Raw genomic sequence first — 14,931 nt, 5'->3', positions numbered from 1 at the left:
CTGGTCACCTGACTTCTGACATTTTATAAACTAAACAATAGAATAATTAGCATAGATTAACTACTGTTTCACCCCTAGGCATTACAAATATATGGTATATTTAAACTATTAGTCTGAAAAAACTGAGCCAGCCACTGAGTTATTGACCCCTGTAGCTGAAGGGCAGAATAAACAGCAAATTACGGGGAGGGATTTAGTTGACGACGTGACTCAATCTGACTCTCAGTAACCTGAAACTGCAGTTAATCAAGCATGTTTCTGCAACTGCATGACCTGTATCTCACCCGAGATTTAACAGAAACTGATTTAGGCAAATAAAGTAAGACAACAATTTGACATTGCACCCAGAACAGATGCCCTGAAGAAGCAAACACCTTTGCAGGTACAGGAAAGGTTGATGTTGAAGTTTAATCCGTGGAGAATACTTTTCAGTCATTTATTTTGCACTCTACCTTGAATGTATGCCCTTTAAAAGCACACAACTACTGAGTGTCTTCAAAACACAACATGTAAAAGTTTGAAAGAAAAGTGAAACATTAAAACTTGCTTTAGATAGTCCCAGAGCCAGCTATCCAGTGAGTATACATCCATCAAGGTGGACTGCAGCGGGTATGCACAGCAGGTCTCCCTACAGGGCCACACCTCCTGCGTATAACAGGCCCCCAGGACTCCCTGGACTCCACATGCTACCTGGACGCAAGCCGGTGCTTGCTCTACCCCTGGTGATGCTTAGTATAGGATGTCTGATGTGCATCAGACAAAGTATAAACTTAATTAACTGTGAACTAAACATTTGTGCTACATTTAATAGTCCCTGAGAGCTTCTTTGCATTAGCTTACTTAATTATATTGCCTCTCGAGTACCTGTGATGAATAATTTACGAGCCAAACAAAAAGTTTTTGCCGGATCAAATGAAAGTGCAGTGTATCAGTCAAGCATCAGTGTTTGTTAGTATTCAAATGCTTTACTGCAACATTTCAAAATCATTCAATAAAAATAAAACTGAAGGATGAATGGAGAGCTAGTAGAAGAAGATGAGGGGTTGGTAGAGTAACAGGGAATTGAAAAGGAGAGGAAACACAACAAAAGAGCACAGAGGAAATGAGGGGTTGGGGGAGTGACAGTGACATCAATGCGGGCTTTGAGATCATTGACGTTCCCTCATCAAGACTTACACAAGTCCAAGACTGTGTTTGTATGTGTCTGTGCATGTACATGCTGACACTATTCTCTGTCAGTCCTGTATTGGCAGGAAGATCCTGTCTGTGCGTAGCGCTGTCTCACCATCTGTTCCTGGCTAGACTGCTGATATCTGTTCTTATAATATCCTGTTCGCCTCTCTCAGTCTAGGTGGGGTGCGCACATCTTGTATCTGGATTATTTCCTATTCTTATTTCCTATTCCTTGTCATTCATCCAAGCATCCATCGTTGCAGACAGCCATCCAAGCCTGCCATCAATCCTCCACCTAAGCAATTAATTTTTTCTGTCCTGCTTAATAATATGGGGAGAGCCAACTCTTACTCTTGATGCGACAGTGCTCCCTCTCTTAAGCTTCCATTCTGGGCAGGAGTACAAACCACAAATAGCCCTCTGCCTTACTCATCCTGAGAGCCTTTCAGAGTCACACAAGGCCACTGTGGGTTGAGACAGGACTCTCAAAATTATGTCTGTCCGATCCTACATATCTACCAAAATAAAGTTTGTTGTTGCACACAGAATGTTCCCAGGCAGGTTTTGTTCCATAGCACGAAAATCAACATTAAATGTCAATCAGATGGCCTGTTAAATTCGTGTCCTTATCCAAGATACCTTACTGTTCATTCAGCTGTTGAGCATGATGGGCACCCAGGTGTCACAGAGGACAAAAACAAATGTCTCTAACTCAAATCTTTGCACATGTAGCACTTCAACGGTCAACTGGCAGTGACTAGAGGCACTAGTCATGTCTTTGCAAGAATGCTGCCAATGTCAATGTTTTTTAAAAGTTTGGTTGGGCAACTAAAATACTTGGTTAAGAAAAGCTTGTGGTTATAGCTCACTTCATGACTTCTGCATGAATGTCAGAACCCCATCCATCACCTGGGCCTCTACTCCCTTACTTTGAACCTCACTCTATAAAAGATGCACCTCTTGAAATTAAGATTAAAGCATTAAAGCAGATGTCCAATATGTATGTAATTCCATTGGATACTAGGCTGCATTTTTGTCACAGTCGATGTCAAGCGACTCCTACTGTTTGGGTGGGGCACCTGTGCCAAAGTGGGTTGGAATCTGGACGTGATAACATGAACGTCTGCACGCATTACAAGCTCATGGCTGACAGGTGAAAGGAAGCGACGCGTGGTGGTCTCCATACTCCCCCAGGCCAGGAGTGGAAAGCAGCAGAGGAAAGCAGCACAGAGGGAACTGGCTATACCAAACTATACCAAACTGACTAAATAAAAATGACCATGAAAGGTAACGCACATGAATAGAGAACATGTTTTGATTTGATTTGTACATTAATGTCTGGGTGAAAATGAAAAAAAAAGGTCTGTGCATCTGAAGATTAAACACACATGTTGTTTGCATCACACGCTTGAGTCAATAAATCTGTTAATGTACAGTATGTTAATGTTATATAGAGGCAACCTTCTGTCTCATCTTGTGAGTTGTATCGAGACTTCGAGACTATATTTAGATGAATCCACTCTTTTTAAAGATACTTAAGGTATTGTTATTGTTGTCAGCATTTTACCAAATCAAAATAGCTTGGAGAGCATCTTTCTCCAAATCCTTGAAGCTAAATTAGTATCAAAAAAAGGCTAATCCAGCTTCTGTTCTTTCTTTCCTCTGTTTTTGTACAGTATCTGGAGACCGGTGTTGCTTCAGTGAGTTCACTGATTAAAAGGCATAGTGTATGTCTCTTTCTCTCTTTTGCTTCCTCTTCAAAAGTACTCACTACTAGGAGGCACAACATAGATATTCTCTCCAAAAGAAATACTGCCTCCCTCTCTTCCTCTCTGCCTCTATCTCCAATTATCTATTTCTGTCTTTCTCCACCAGCCCCCTATATCTGCCAGTAACATTTTCAACCCACACTGTTGGTACAGTGGTAAGCTACTTTCTTGATGCAACCTCATCCAGATTCCAAAAATCTTCCCCATCTCTGACCACATGTTTTGCCTGTGCTCAGTTACTTGTCAATAATTGCGAGGCTCAAAGTTAAACCCAGACGTGATGGGTCAAGAGAGAAGAGAAGCAAGAGCATAGCGAATGCAGAGAACAATAAGGATGCTGTCTTTAGCATGGATGTGCTGCTGTGACAGAGTTATGTAAGAGTACAGGCACATCTAACCACGCACCAAATATAACATGCACACGAACGCAATATATACATATACTAAATCTTGCAATGTGCGTCTTTCTCAAAAGCAGGTTTAGGATAGGGATGTAAACAAATACCAGCACATTATTTGGATATGAACCAATAATGTGAACAGCATTCACATCTTTGCTGTAATATATCTCCCATCCACGTGACAGAATGCATCAGATGAGCTGAAGGGTTTATAAACATACACATTTCTGGGTGTATTTAAGTGTAATTTCACTTAAAAACTAAGTTTGGCCCAGTCCCCAGGTGGTTAAGTGACTGTCTTTCACATTAAAATGAAAGTCAGATTTTTTTTTACAGAAGTTTAACACTTTTCAAATATAGATAGATCAAGAGAAAGAATGGCATGCTGCTCACATCAAATCACAGCCTCGCCAGCTGGCAACTTTGCAAAGAATATAAAGTTTGTCTGATGAAACTGCATTATCTTGATTGGAGAGCTGGACTAGCAGCATCTCTAATAAGGGATAGCAGCCAGGAAGTGAAAGGGGGGACATCGGGACAATGTCACACAGGGACCACACATTGTACTTTAGATACATGCCAAACAATGGAAAGGATTAGTCACATTGGATGGGCACCGACTGATACGCTTGGGTCAATGTAAAAATGTTCAGACCAGATTGATAGTAAGCCAAAAGACAAGTACTGGACCAGTAATAGCAAATTTTATCAGTAGGTGTCGCATGACTCAGCCGCTCACGAGTGGAACATAACGAGAGCCATGAATGGGAGTGGAGGTGCAAGTTTTCCATGACACAATCCTGCAAATGTTTCTCAATTAAAATCTTCCTTTCTATCCACTGAAATGCTAGGGCCATCTTCAGGAACAGTTCAAACCATGGCTCTTTACTGACTGCTATGTTAAATGTACTCTCTAGTTAGCTACTTCGCTTACATAACAAAGAGATGTAATAAGATTGAGTGACCTGACAGTTGTCAGGGACGGAGTTATATACTGAAAATGGAAAATACTTGCAATTGTTTAATAACTTCCCAGCAATGACTTCACAAACTAGTTAGCAATTTACTGTGAAGATGCCACTAACTCTGCGCTACCATCTGCTCAGCTGTGATGCTTCTCTGCTAACACTACATGTGCTGCAGAGGTTAGAGTATAATAACAATTACCCAAGAAATAGTTCAGATATTTAAGCGCCGCTTCTTGTCTCTTAATTTGCCAGAACAGCTCGTAATGACAAAAGCCAAATAGCCAAACCTACCAACCAAGGCCACGACATCCCTTCCCTTAAGGCAATAACAAACTTACACTCTAAATAAGGCAACTATGTGGCAAATTTCTAGTTGTAATCAGTGTAGCTTTCAATTGGCAAAAGACTGGACTCAGTATACACCTCAGAATGCTACATGGCCAAGAACAAAGCTAGGATTTTCTTTTTAATGACTGAGTATTTGATTTGGTGCTTGTGGAACTTGTGTGTACAAAATCTACATTTGGACTGAGCAGATTGGAAGAAACAACGGTGGAGAAGTTTTTGCACAGGCTCCTGTAATAACCTGCCATACCTACGAACCTTCAAAGGGCTCTCCTAGTAGAGGGAACATGGCACTATGGCCGAAACATTTAGCTTCAACAATGGCAACTTCAACTGTGTGGCTAATGGAAGAGGAAGACATACCTGCCACAGGAGGACAGACCTGTGGCATTAGCAGTGGCATGAGTCTCCTTTTTTTTTTCCAGCTGACGCAGTCTTACAGCCTTGTCAGCTTCAATTTCTAGCCTTTTGATTTTCAGCTGGAGCTTGAACTATGAGTGTCTGTTTTGTGCTTTTTGGCTTCCATCTGAAGACAAGCAAGGCATACTTTTAGCCGAGCCTCATCTCTAGACCCAATTCTGGCAGAAGAGGAACATGTTGTTTTTGCAGAAATGATACTCTTGTTCTTTTTGGAGAACAATCTCAATACAACCCAGTGACCTATAAAGGTTTTTTTCTTTTGTTGCTGTTGTTTTTTTATCAATAGCTCTTCAGACAGACTTCTGAGCCTCATCCAATCATATACCCAATCTCTACTTTTCAAAGAAAAATCATGCACTATAGCCCAATACAATTCTAATTCTATTATACCTGTATTTTCCTACTTTCCACCTCTTTTTCTACAGTGTACTTCCAGTCTGACAGCATTTCCACAGATCCTGATTTTACTCTGTATGTGTGATGAATACTATTTTTATTATTTAACGAAGTACCTGGTATTCCCAGCTGGAAGTCCCAGGTTAAAAATATTATCCTATTATGTATATTTTACTGGCTGATGAAAACAAAATGCAATCTATACAACATCTTACAGCTTCCAGTATAGGCCAGTCATTTCTGCTATAAATATAAACACAGATATTTTAGTGACATAAATATTCAAACGCAGATAATGACTTTGTGTTGGACTGGTTTAGAAAAAAGATAGCACTACTATAGTGGTACACTTCACACCTTGATAATTTCGGTGTTATTAACAAATAATAAACTGCCAAATCTGCCAACATGTTTTGGTGTGAAGCATTCATCGGACAAAAACCTTTGTTTTTGTTTTTTTTAATCTTTCGTTTCATATTGTACACCATGAGAGAAATCGATGTGACAGTCTTCTGAAACACTGAAGAATTTATTTGTCTAGCCCTGCTCACCACACACAAACCCATCTCTGTCTCTCCCTGTGACACATTGTGTCTTTTTATTGGCCCCCTCCTGTCTGACTTAGCTATTTTTATATGATCTTCTATCATACTCCTCCTCTGTTGGAAATGTGTGTGCAGCTAAGAAGAACAGATCAATATTTCCCTGTTATAATAATAATAATATTTTCCCCTTTTAATGGACCCAATGTCTCATCTATTAAATATGTAAATCTAAGTGGCTTGCTCCCCACATTGTGGCTCAGAGTTAAACAGGGAATATAAATACCTTTGTATCAGATTATATTAATAACAGCAGTGTCTTTCCCATCTCTGTCGCAGCTTGTCTCAAATCACTAATAACATTCCAGTTTATTAGTTTTGAACCATAACATTAATTAAATGTTTTTCTCTGAATCTGAATGCAACTGATATTACTCAATTATCTCTGACCATTGACATGCTGGATTAATAAATGGTTCTCTTTTGCACCTTGCATTGAGGCCTACCTGACACCTGACATTTACACCTGGCTGCTCTGAAGCGATTACAACACAGATGCAGAAAGACCTCGACAACCCAAACACAGAATACCAGAGCACTACGAACTGTACCTGTGCTTACACTTCACAATGCAGCCGATCCTTTCATTTATCACAAATTTTCCTGGAGATACAATTGACTCTGCTTTTTTGAACAACTACAAAATTACATCCTGGAGATTGCAGGTTATCTATTCTGTTCTTACTGTGTAGAATAAGAGAATTTTGATGCGATGATGCGACGTAAGCATTCAGTGATATCAACACAAATGAGACTCTAACACTGAAAGTAAATTTGTTGTGGTATTGACACTTCTAGAATAAAGAATAACAGCATGAAACGCTACTGGAGCTTCGGATATTGTACCCTGACAACATTATCGAGTCTGTAAGGGATTATGAAATCTTAATATTGTTAATAACATTACAGTTTAATAACTGTCAAGTAAACCACTTTCTCGTATTTACAACTGCTGGCAATGTAGAAATAACTGCATGTTAAACAGTTTCTTTGTCAATAGAATTATATTATTCTGCCACAGCAACTGAGTTGGTGGTGACACAGCAATCTCTGGCATGATGTTACTTTACATAAAAAGTTTTTAAATTTGCTGAAAAGCACTGCTATCAAATTACTTCTTGGTATTGGCAGATACCCTGACATGAAGTATCAGAACTGGTTTCAGGAGAGGAAATGTTGGGTCGGTGCATCCTTATTCTTGCTGTGAGCCAATAATGTTTGTCACTACACTGTATGCCGCCCACTATACTGTATACAGAGAAGTGATCAATCTGCATGAACCTCAGGCATTAATGTAAACGTGGTCCAAAGCGCATGATACTAATAATATCCAACTAAGGCATACTGATTTGGTTTTATTCTCTTCTGGCATCACATCAAGTTTGATTGACACCTTCTTTTTTAACTCACATGGCAGCTCAACCTCACAGGAGCGTTAATGAGTGCTGTTATGGTTTTACTCTGTTGTCTATGAACCTGCAGATTCATATTTTCAGAAGCTCCGGGACAAACTTTTGTTTTCAACATAACTTGCAGACACTTTACGCTATCCTAAAACTAATCTTGAAATAGATTCTCTCTGCAGGAAAATGTGTTAAATGGATTTCTGTGTTGTCTAGACTATCCAGGGTAATGCAACATGACAATTAAAGCTGCAGGCTGGGCTATTTTCTTTTCTTTTCTTTCTTTTTTTTTTTTTGGTAATGAAGAGGAGCTACGGCTTTCATTCATTTTGACACAATAGGCGAGCCTATACGCTTGAAACACCATCTGTTTAAGGTGAGTGTTTAAGTGATAAGGCAGGCTGTAGCTTTACAGAGGGTTAAAGAACTTTAAAGAATCTTTAATATATCACATACACCAAGTTACACTGTTGGATAAGCTGTTTGTCAGAGTTACAGATTAAACATGGATAAAAACAGCTTGCTTCTCCTTGGCTCATAGTGTTTTACTGTTTGGTTTTGTTGATTATTAAGTCAGTTTGATAGAAGATGAAATTCAATTAAATTTTATTTGTATCGTGCCAATTCATACCTAAAGTTATCTCATGACACTTTACATACGGAGTAAATATACCCGTTTACCAGAGTATGTCTTCTGAACAACTTGTTTGAATGTGAATCATTCGTAAATCATAGAAATATCAGCATCAGCACTTTTTAATGTTATGCATTTGAATTATTTACTGCATTAGCTACTCCTGTATATATTATTAAGATGTGCGGTATGCTTTTAAACTCAACTGATGATGAGATGTTTTCTGGAATTTATATTATTATTATTGCTGTTGTTGTAAAGCTGCAATTGTGATTAATAAAGCACTCACCAAAATTGTATATATATCTATATTATAGAAAGTATGAAGGTCCTGTCGTTCAGTGTGACCGTTATATTTCACTTTCTCACATCTTCATAGTTTTGACTTGCACATCTCGCTCTCACACATTCCCTCTCAGTTGCACAGACACTCTCACTGTGTCTATCTGTATCTATCTGACACACACACACTCTCTCTCTCTTTCTCTCTCTCTCTCTCTCTCACACACACACACACACACACACACACACACAAACACTCATCCTTGTCATGTAATCATGAAATCACTTCTAGTTGCAGATGGTGACTCATCTTTTGTCCCTGATGAAACCATATCTTGCAATGAGGTCGTAAGACATTTCGGATGAGGGACGATTGCAGTGAGCCACTGTGCAGGGCACCGCTCACCACATGGGGAACTCCTCACTAAACAGACACACTTTACAGCTGGTAAAAACAAAGATATTAGCCGCCCATAAAGCTTGACAGCTGCACATAAAGAAAAATAATAATGAAATGTTGTATTCCCTTGCCAACAATATCACATCATTATTGGCATACTGCTTAGATGTTAGGAAAAGAGAGTTTACAGAGATTTCTAACACTCAGTGCGGTATAGTGTTCTTACTATTTTAACTACAAATACTGGAATTCTAGCCAGAAATGTACTGCTGATATCTCACTTATTTTCACATTTGTCATTTTTGAACATTGCATGCAATAAACTGGATCTAATACAAGTGTGCAGGTTAAACAGTGCATATGGTGACCATGCTGTGCGTAATGCAATGCCAATCATTTAAATGATGCTTAACTTACAAACGTGTGGGTGTGGTGGACACGAGAGAAGTCCTTACTGGTGTTTATTTAACAATGCATAATATGACACAGGCTGCGTCATGTCGACAGACATTCAGAGGCAAATCTCCTTCAGCATCAGGTGTTAGTCTGTGACCCCGACCTCAGTTCAAAGATTGCGAGTAAAAAAGGGGTGAAAAAAAAAAAACCCTGTATGTCTCTGGCACAGGCATCATCATCATCACTTATCCTGATGGGAGGTTCGTGTCATTACACACGGTCTGCTCCCCCAATACTCCCCTCAGACCACAGAGAGGACACACGTTTCGTGGCGACACAGTTACAGACAATACCAAAAAAAAAACACGCACCTCTACACAAACACGGCGGTCCCTGCTTATCATTATGACCGACAATGGATGATGACCTTGTGCATTAACGCTCAGGTCACCTCGTGCAAAAAAAAATAAAATAAAATAAAAAATCGAGCACAACAAGTGCCCAAGTGGTTTGTCTCACAGACAGTCACTACACTGCCACCTTGGGTGTATCATCCCTCCCTCGCTGCTCATGCAAGGTTTTTTTTATTTTTTATGATCAAAAGCAATAACAGACCCATCACAGCAGTTACCACCAGCTTGTTTGAATGACCCCTCCACACTCCCACACACACACACACACACCCCCAGCATCATTACTTGACATCAACATGACACACTCAAGGGCATCTGGCAACCAACGCGAGAGCTTTGAACTATACAGAGTCTGGATTCAAATGATCCACCGATGGCCGCTTTGCTCACCTTTGCTGTTATCTTCTTCTCTGTTGAGATGCATGACTCTTCTTTACTATGTACTCATTTAGGCTGTCTTGTTCTCTTCTTCCAAAAGAGTTCTAACTCTTATTCCAATGTTGGATCTGTGGTCCACTTGCCCGCTTATTGTCTTGTTTGGCTGGCACGCATGGACGCGCCTGCACTTGTGCGTCCTCCTCCTCCTCCTTGTCGTGGTGGAGCAGGTAGTCTAGATGATGTTGGAAGTCTGCGTGTATGTTGTCTCTCTCTCTCTCTCTCTCTCTCTCTCTCACTCACTTTCTCGCTCTGTCTCCCTCAGTCTCACAGCCACAGAGACGCTCAAAGGGATGGTCGCAGCGAAGGTTTTAGGGAGGAGACGGCAGGCAGACGGGCGGGGTGATGTGAAGTCGGTAGGAGGTCGTCTACTCAGCTGAGGCGAGGAATCCGTGCGCCCTCAGTGCTGTTGAACCATTTGATTAGAGGTTCATGTTTCAGCATCACATCACACCGATATGATTTTTGTTTCATTATGACACTACACATTGATGAGCAGATCGGGATGTTTGAATTGATATAAATTGGGATAATCATATGCATAAATTCGTATGCTTATACAGGGCATTAACGCTGAAATCCACAAGGAAAAAAAGCACCAGTGGTCATGAAATGCAGCTTCCATGCTTGTTATAGCCACCCCTTTTGATAATAGTGCTAATTATGACAGACAGTCGAGTGTAGTCATGTGAGTAGTAGATGCATGTCGCTGCATGCTCTGTGTGAGCGCAGGAGAAAACACAAGTATATCCAGAGAAAATGCTTGTAATGTGATCAGAAATGAAATTAATTCATGTTTTTTTTTTAATATTATAAATCATCCCTGCACCAGTTATCTCAATGTGCTATCAATAATCAATCAGATCCATGTGACAATCTGTGCACAAAGACCAAGTGCCCAAGTTTCCATCAGCCTTTGTGTTTTAACTCTCTGCACGTGTTGAGCTTCTATTAAGCTTTGTCATTAGTGTCACTGTCACGAGCAGCCCGTGTGCTTTCATTATGACCATCATGCCATTACAGCCAATGGGCCTATCCAGTCGATAAAGGCTCATTTACTCACCGTTCACGTTCGCCCAGAGCCACGCGTGGAACACGGCTCACTGGCGGTCTCTAGTGTTACACATCAATCAGTGGATGCTGAAGATGGGAAGATCATTGTTCCCATCAGTCATTAAAAGCGGTAAATATATATAAGATAGACCAGGGTCAAAGTTAATAGTGAAAGGGGCGTTATGTAAGTTGGTGAAATCAATAATTGATTAATATATGAACGTTGATGAATCCAACATAATCACAGAGTGCTGTGTGAAGTTTGTTATTGTGCAACACATTGGTTCAACAGGACCAACCCTTTATAACAGATATTATATACATGACCAGCATAACATTATGACCACCGACATGTAACGTGAATAACCCTGATTATCCCGTTATCATGGAACCTGTCAGTGGGTGGGATATAATAGGTAGCAAGTGAACATTTAGTCCTTAAAGTTGATGTGTTAGAAGCAGGGAAAATGAGCAAATAAAGATTTCAGAGACTATTACAAGGGCCAATTTGTGATGATTAGATGACTGGGTCATCTCCAAAGCTGCAGCTCTTGTGTGGTGTTCACAGTCTGCAGTTAGTAACTATCAAAAGTGGTCCAAGAAGGCAAAAATGGTGAAATGGCAAAAGCTCACCGATACAGGTGGGGAGCGAAGGCTGGCCCATGGACAATTATGAGTTTGAGGTGTTGACATGACCTCCAGATTCCCCAGATCTCAATCCAATTGAGGATCTGTTGGACATACTGGACAAACAACTGATCTATGGTGGCCCCACCTTGCAACTTCCAGGACTTAAAGGATCTGCTGCTAACATCTTGGTGCCAGATACCATGGCACAACTTCAGAGGTCTAGTGGAGTCCACGCCTTCAGGTCAGGGCTGTTTTGGCGTCAAAACAGGAACCTGCACAATATTAGGCAAGTGATAATAAAGTTATGGCTGATCGGTGTATATTTCAGTGCAACCAGGTATTGTTTACACCTGTGGTGGCAAAGCGAGAAGGTTCCTGGTTCAAACCCCTTTTTATGTAGCATTTGCATGTTCTCCCTGTGTCTCTGTGAGTACAGTCCAAAGACATGCAGGTTTTACAGGTTTATTTTAGAATGTTATTATTATTATTTTTTTGTTATCCAATTTCGAGGGTCTAGGAATAGAAGGTGTCATACGTGGTAAACTGTTTTGTGGAAAATGTGTCTATTTGTCTATGTTTAAAAAACAGAAGACCTGGAATATGAGACAAGGCTTAAATCTCATTTATATTTGAATGGTCTTCTTCCTGCTACAAATATAGTTTACCACAACTGCAGGCTTTCATGAATCTTCCATGCACATTGCTTTATAGAAAAGTACCATGTAAATCTCTATCTCTGAAAAATGTTTTCATTCCCTGAAATCACCTTGTACTGTTGCACTGTCAGTCAAGTAATTTACTGAATTTGCCACATCCCTATTTTGGATTACTGTACTTTCTAGATCAGTATCACATCAGTGCTCTGCTATGTCGAGTCTCGGTTACACCTTTGTGTACCGTTGTATACCAAACCATCGGGTTGCAGATTTAGGTCTGACATCTCTCTTGTGATAGAATTCTTTACATCTTGTGTGAGTTTCTTGCATCAGTAAAAAGCAGATATGCTTTCCGGTATAGCCTTACTGGTTTCTTCTTTATGGCAGCTGAGGAATCAGTTTGATCTATGGCATAGACAGTGCATTCAGTCCTGAAAACAATATGCTCCCTCTCCGTGAATGAAACAATAGGACAAAAACAGACTAACTTCTCATTGCACCAGCTCTCTTCCTCACCCTGTCTTTTTGTTATGAATATTTATTAGCCTGTCACAGTGTCTTCTCTGAACTCAAAACAACACATTCATCAACACAACTCGAGCTATGCAGTAATCCTCCAGGGGTTTTCAATGACGTCGCATAATTTCTTCAAAACGATTTATTCAGTGTGTGGGATGCTGTTTATTTGAAACTATAAAACCGAAGTTTGTGAGCGCTCACAGATTCTAGGTAATTTTAGTGCCATTATATCAGTCAACACAATTATTGTTCTAAGCATTAAAGCAACTCAGCTGCTGTGATGCTTTGTTACAATATATTTATAGGTCTTATAGACAAGTTTGAGATATACAACAAAGCATATATCATTGTTAAGCTTAGATGCTGAACGTGCTGCCACCTGTGACTTTAACAGTCACCATCTTCAGATCAGATGAAGATCTGCTACAGGTATTTATTAAATTTAGATGTTATCAGAATTTCAGGGGTCAGTGTTTATCTCATCAATGAATTGCATAAACATATATCATCTATGGAAGATCACAAAACCACTTCTGTTGTATGCTGAGGAGGCCTATGAAGTCACCTCATCTCTGGAAAAAGGAAACATCAGAGAAGCAGTACTTTTGGGATTCCAAGTTTATTTAATGTTTTGTTGTTGGGTTGTTGTTGTTTTTTCCCCCCCATAGAAATCAGACAATAATATGTAATCCAATCCAAAGACTTCCAAAAGAGATGATTCCTGATGAATTAGGAAGAAAATACTTCACAGACACATTGATGCAAATTCAGTACAATCCACTTGTGTTGGTAAGAAAATATGAGCATGATTTTCATTTAAATACAATCAGCACAACAATAGAGGAAAAAATTGCTTTCGCCAATTGTTGAAGAATGTGAATTAGCTAAATGATCATTCTGGCTCAGTGAAATGCAACCCTTTCAGTGAAGTGTGTGGTGCTTTGTAGTGCCATGAGTCACTGACAATTGTATTAAATGTATCCACCTCCCTTTGCATGTCTGTTTGGAGTCTGTCATGTTTCACAAAACCATGTGAGATATGTATGATATATGATCTGAAATCTGTCTAATTGGAGGGGAAATTTACACTAATGTACACTGATCCACTGCACAAATCTGCTAAAATATGGTAATCTTTCACTGCAATCAGGGTCAAACAAAAAAAAATGTGATTGAGGAAACTGTGGGATCAATAATGAACCAAAAAAATCTAATATGTAACCTGCAATGAACTATGTAGGGAAAAAAAGCTGACATATTTCAACTATGAAGTGAAAAATGCCAGACAAGAGATCATTCTGATAAAAAAAAAAAAAAATCACTCTTAACAGCTCAGGGAGCCGCTCACAGCTGCACAAAGAGCAGTTTCAGTGGCAGTGCGATAAGAAGCTTAGAGAGTACAGACAGGCCAATGTTGTCAATCAAGCTGCCATTTCAATGAGTTATGAATGTGCACTCCACATGAAACAGTTGCTAAATGAAGCATGCATGAACTAATGCACTGATGGAAACAAACCCTTGACCTTTCTGTGCATGAAGAACAGATACATATAATGTTATCAGTCAGATGATATCTTGTCGGTATTCTGTAGTCTTTACTGAAATATACTTTTAGATTATAATTTAGATGACGGTAAACAAAAGATCTGCATGGCATTGAGGATTTGAAATTGTACAAAATATTTTGGTTATAAGAACAGTTGTTCGTGGAAGGAATCCTGGAAGGTGAGTGATGTTTTTGTAGAGTGTAGAGTTTTATTTGTACCATAAGTAATTTGTTCTCCATTATAAGTTAATTAAAAATGTATAATTACTTAAATAAATAAGGTATGCAGTTTTTTATTACATGACAATGATGCTTTTTAATGCATCACAATATACATCGTTCCACTCTGTTGTGTTCATAGTGACGATTTACATTATTGTGTATCACTGTAGATGCACGGTAAAATATGTTCCTTCTTATGCAACAAAATTTTACAGCTGCAGTCATCAAAAGATTAAATTACGTCTACGTTCATTGTCATAATTAGGAT

At 39.4% G+C, this 14,931-nt stretch overlaps 1 protein-coding gene across 3 annotated transcripts in view; it reads right to left on the bottom strand.

The window, feature by feature from the left end:
• Positions 1-10,393, bottom strand: part of syt7b (synaptotagmin VIIb) — a 95,680-nt gene extending 85,287 nt beyond the window's left edge. The window contains exon 1 of one of the 3 annotated variants that reach the window (XM_019260748.2): positions 9,993-10,393. In XM_019260748.2, the coding sequence (XP_019116293.1) occupies positions 9,993-10,026 (34 nt within the window). In that variant the 5' untranslated portion in view covers positions 10,027-10,393. The remainder of the gene's footprint in view (positions 1-9,992) is intronic. The other 2 variants (XM_019260747.2, XM_019260749.2) reach the window with 2 other exon arrangements.
• Between the last annotated feature and the right edge of the window lie 4,538 nt (positions 10,394-14,931).

Source organism: Larimichthys crocea, chromosome VIII (genome assembly GCF_000972845.2).
Source record: "Larimichthys crocea isolate SSNF chromosome VIII, L_crocea_2.0, whole genome shotgun sequence".
NCBI lineage: Eukaryota > Metazoa > Chordata > Actinopteri > Sciaenidae > Larimichthys > Larimichthys crocea.
The sequence above is the reverse complement of the archived record's forward strand: the minus strand, read 5'-3'. Positions and strand labels throughout refer to the sequence as shown.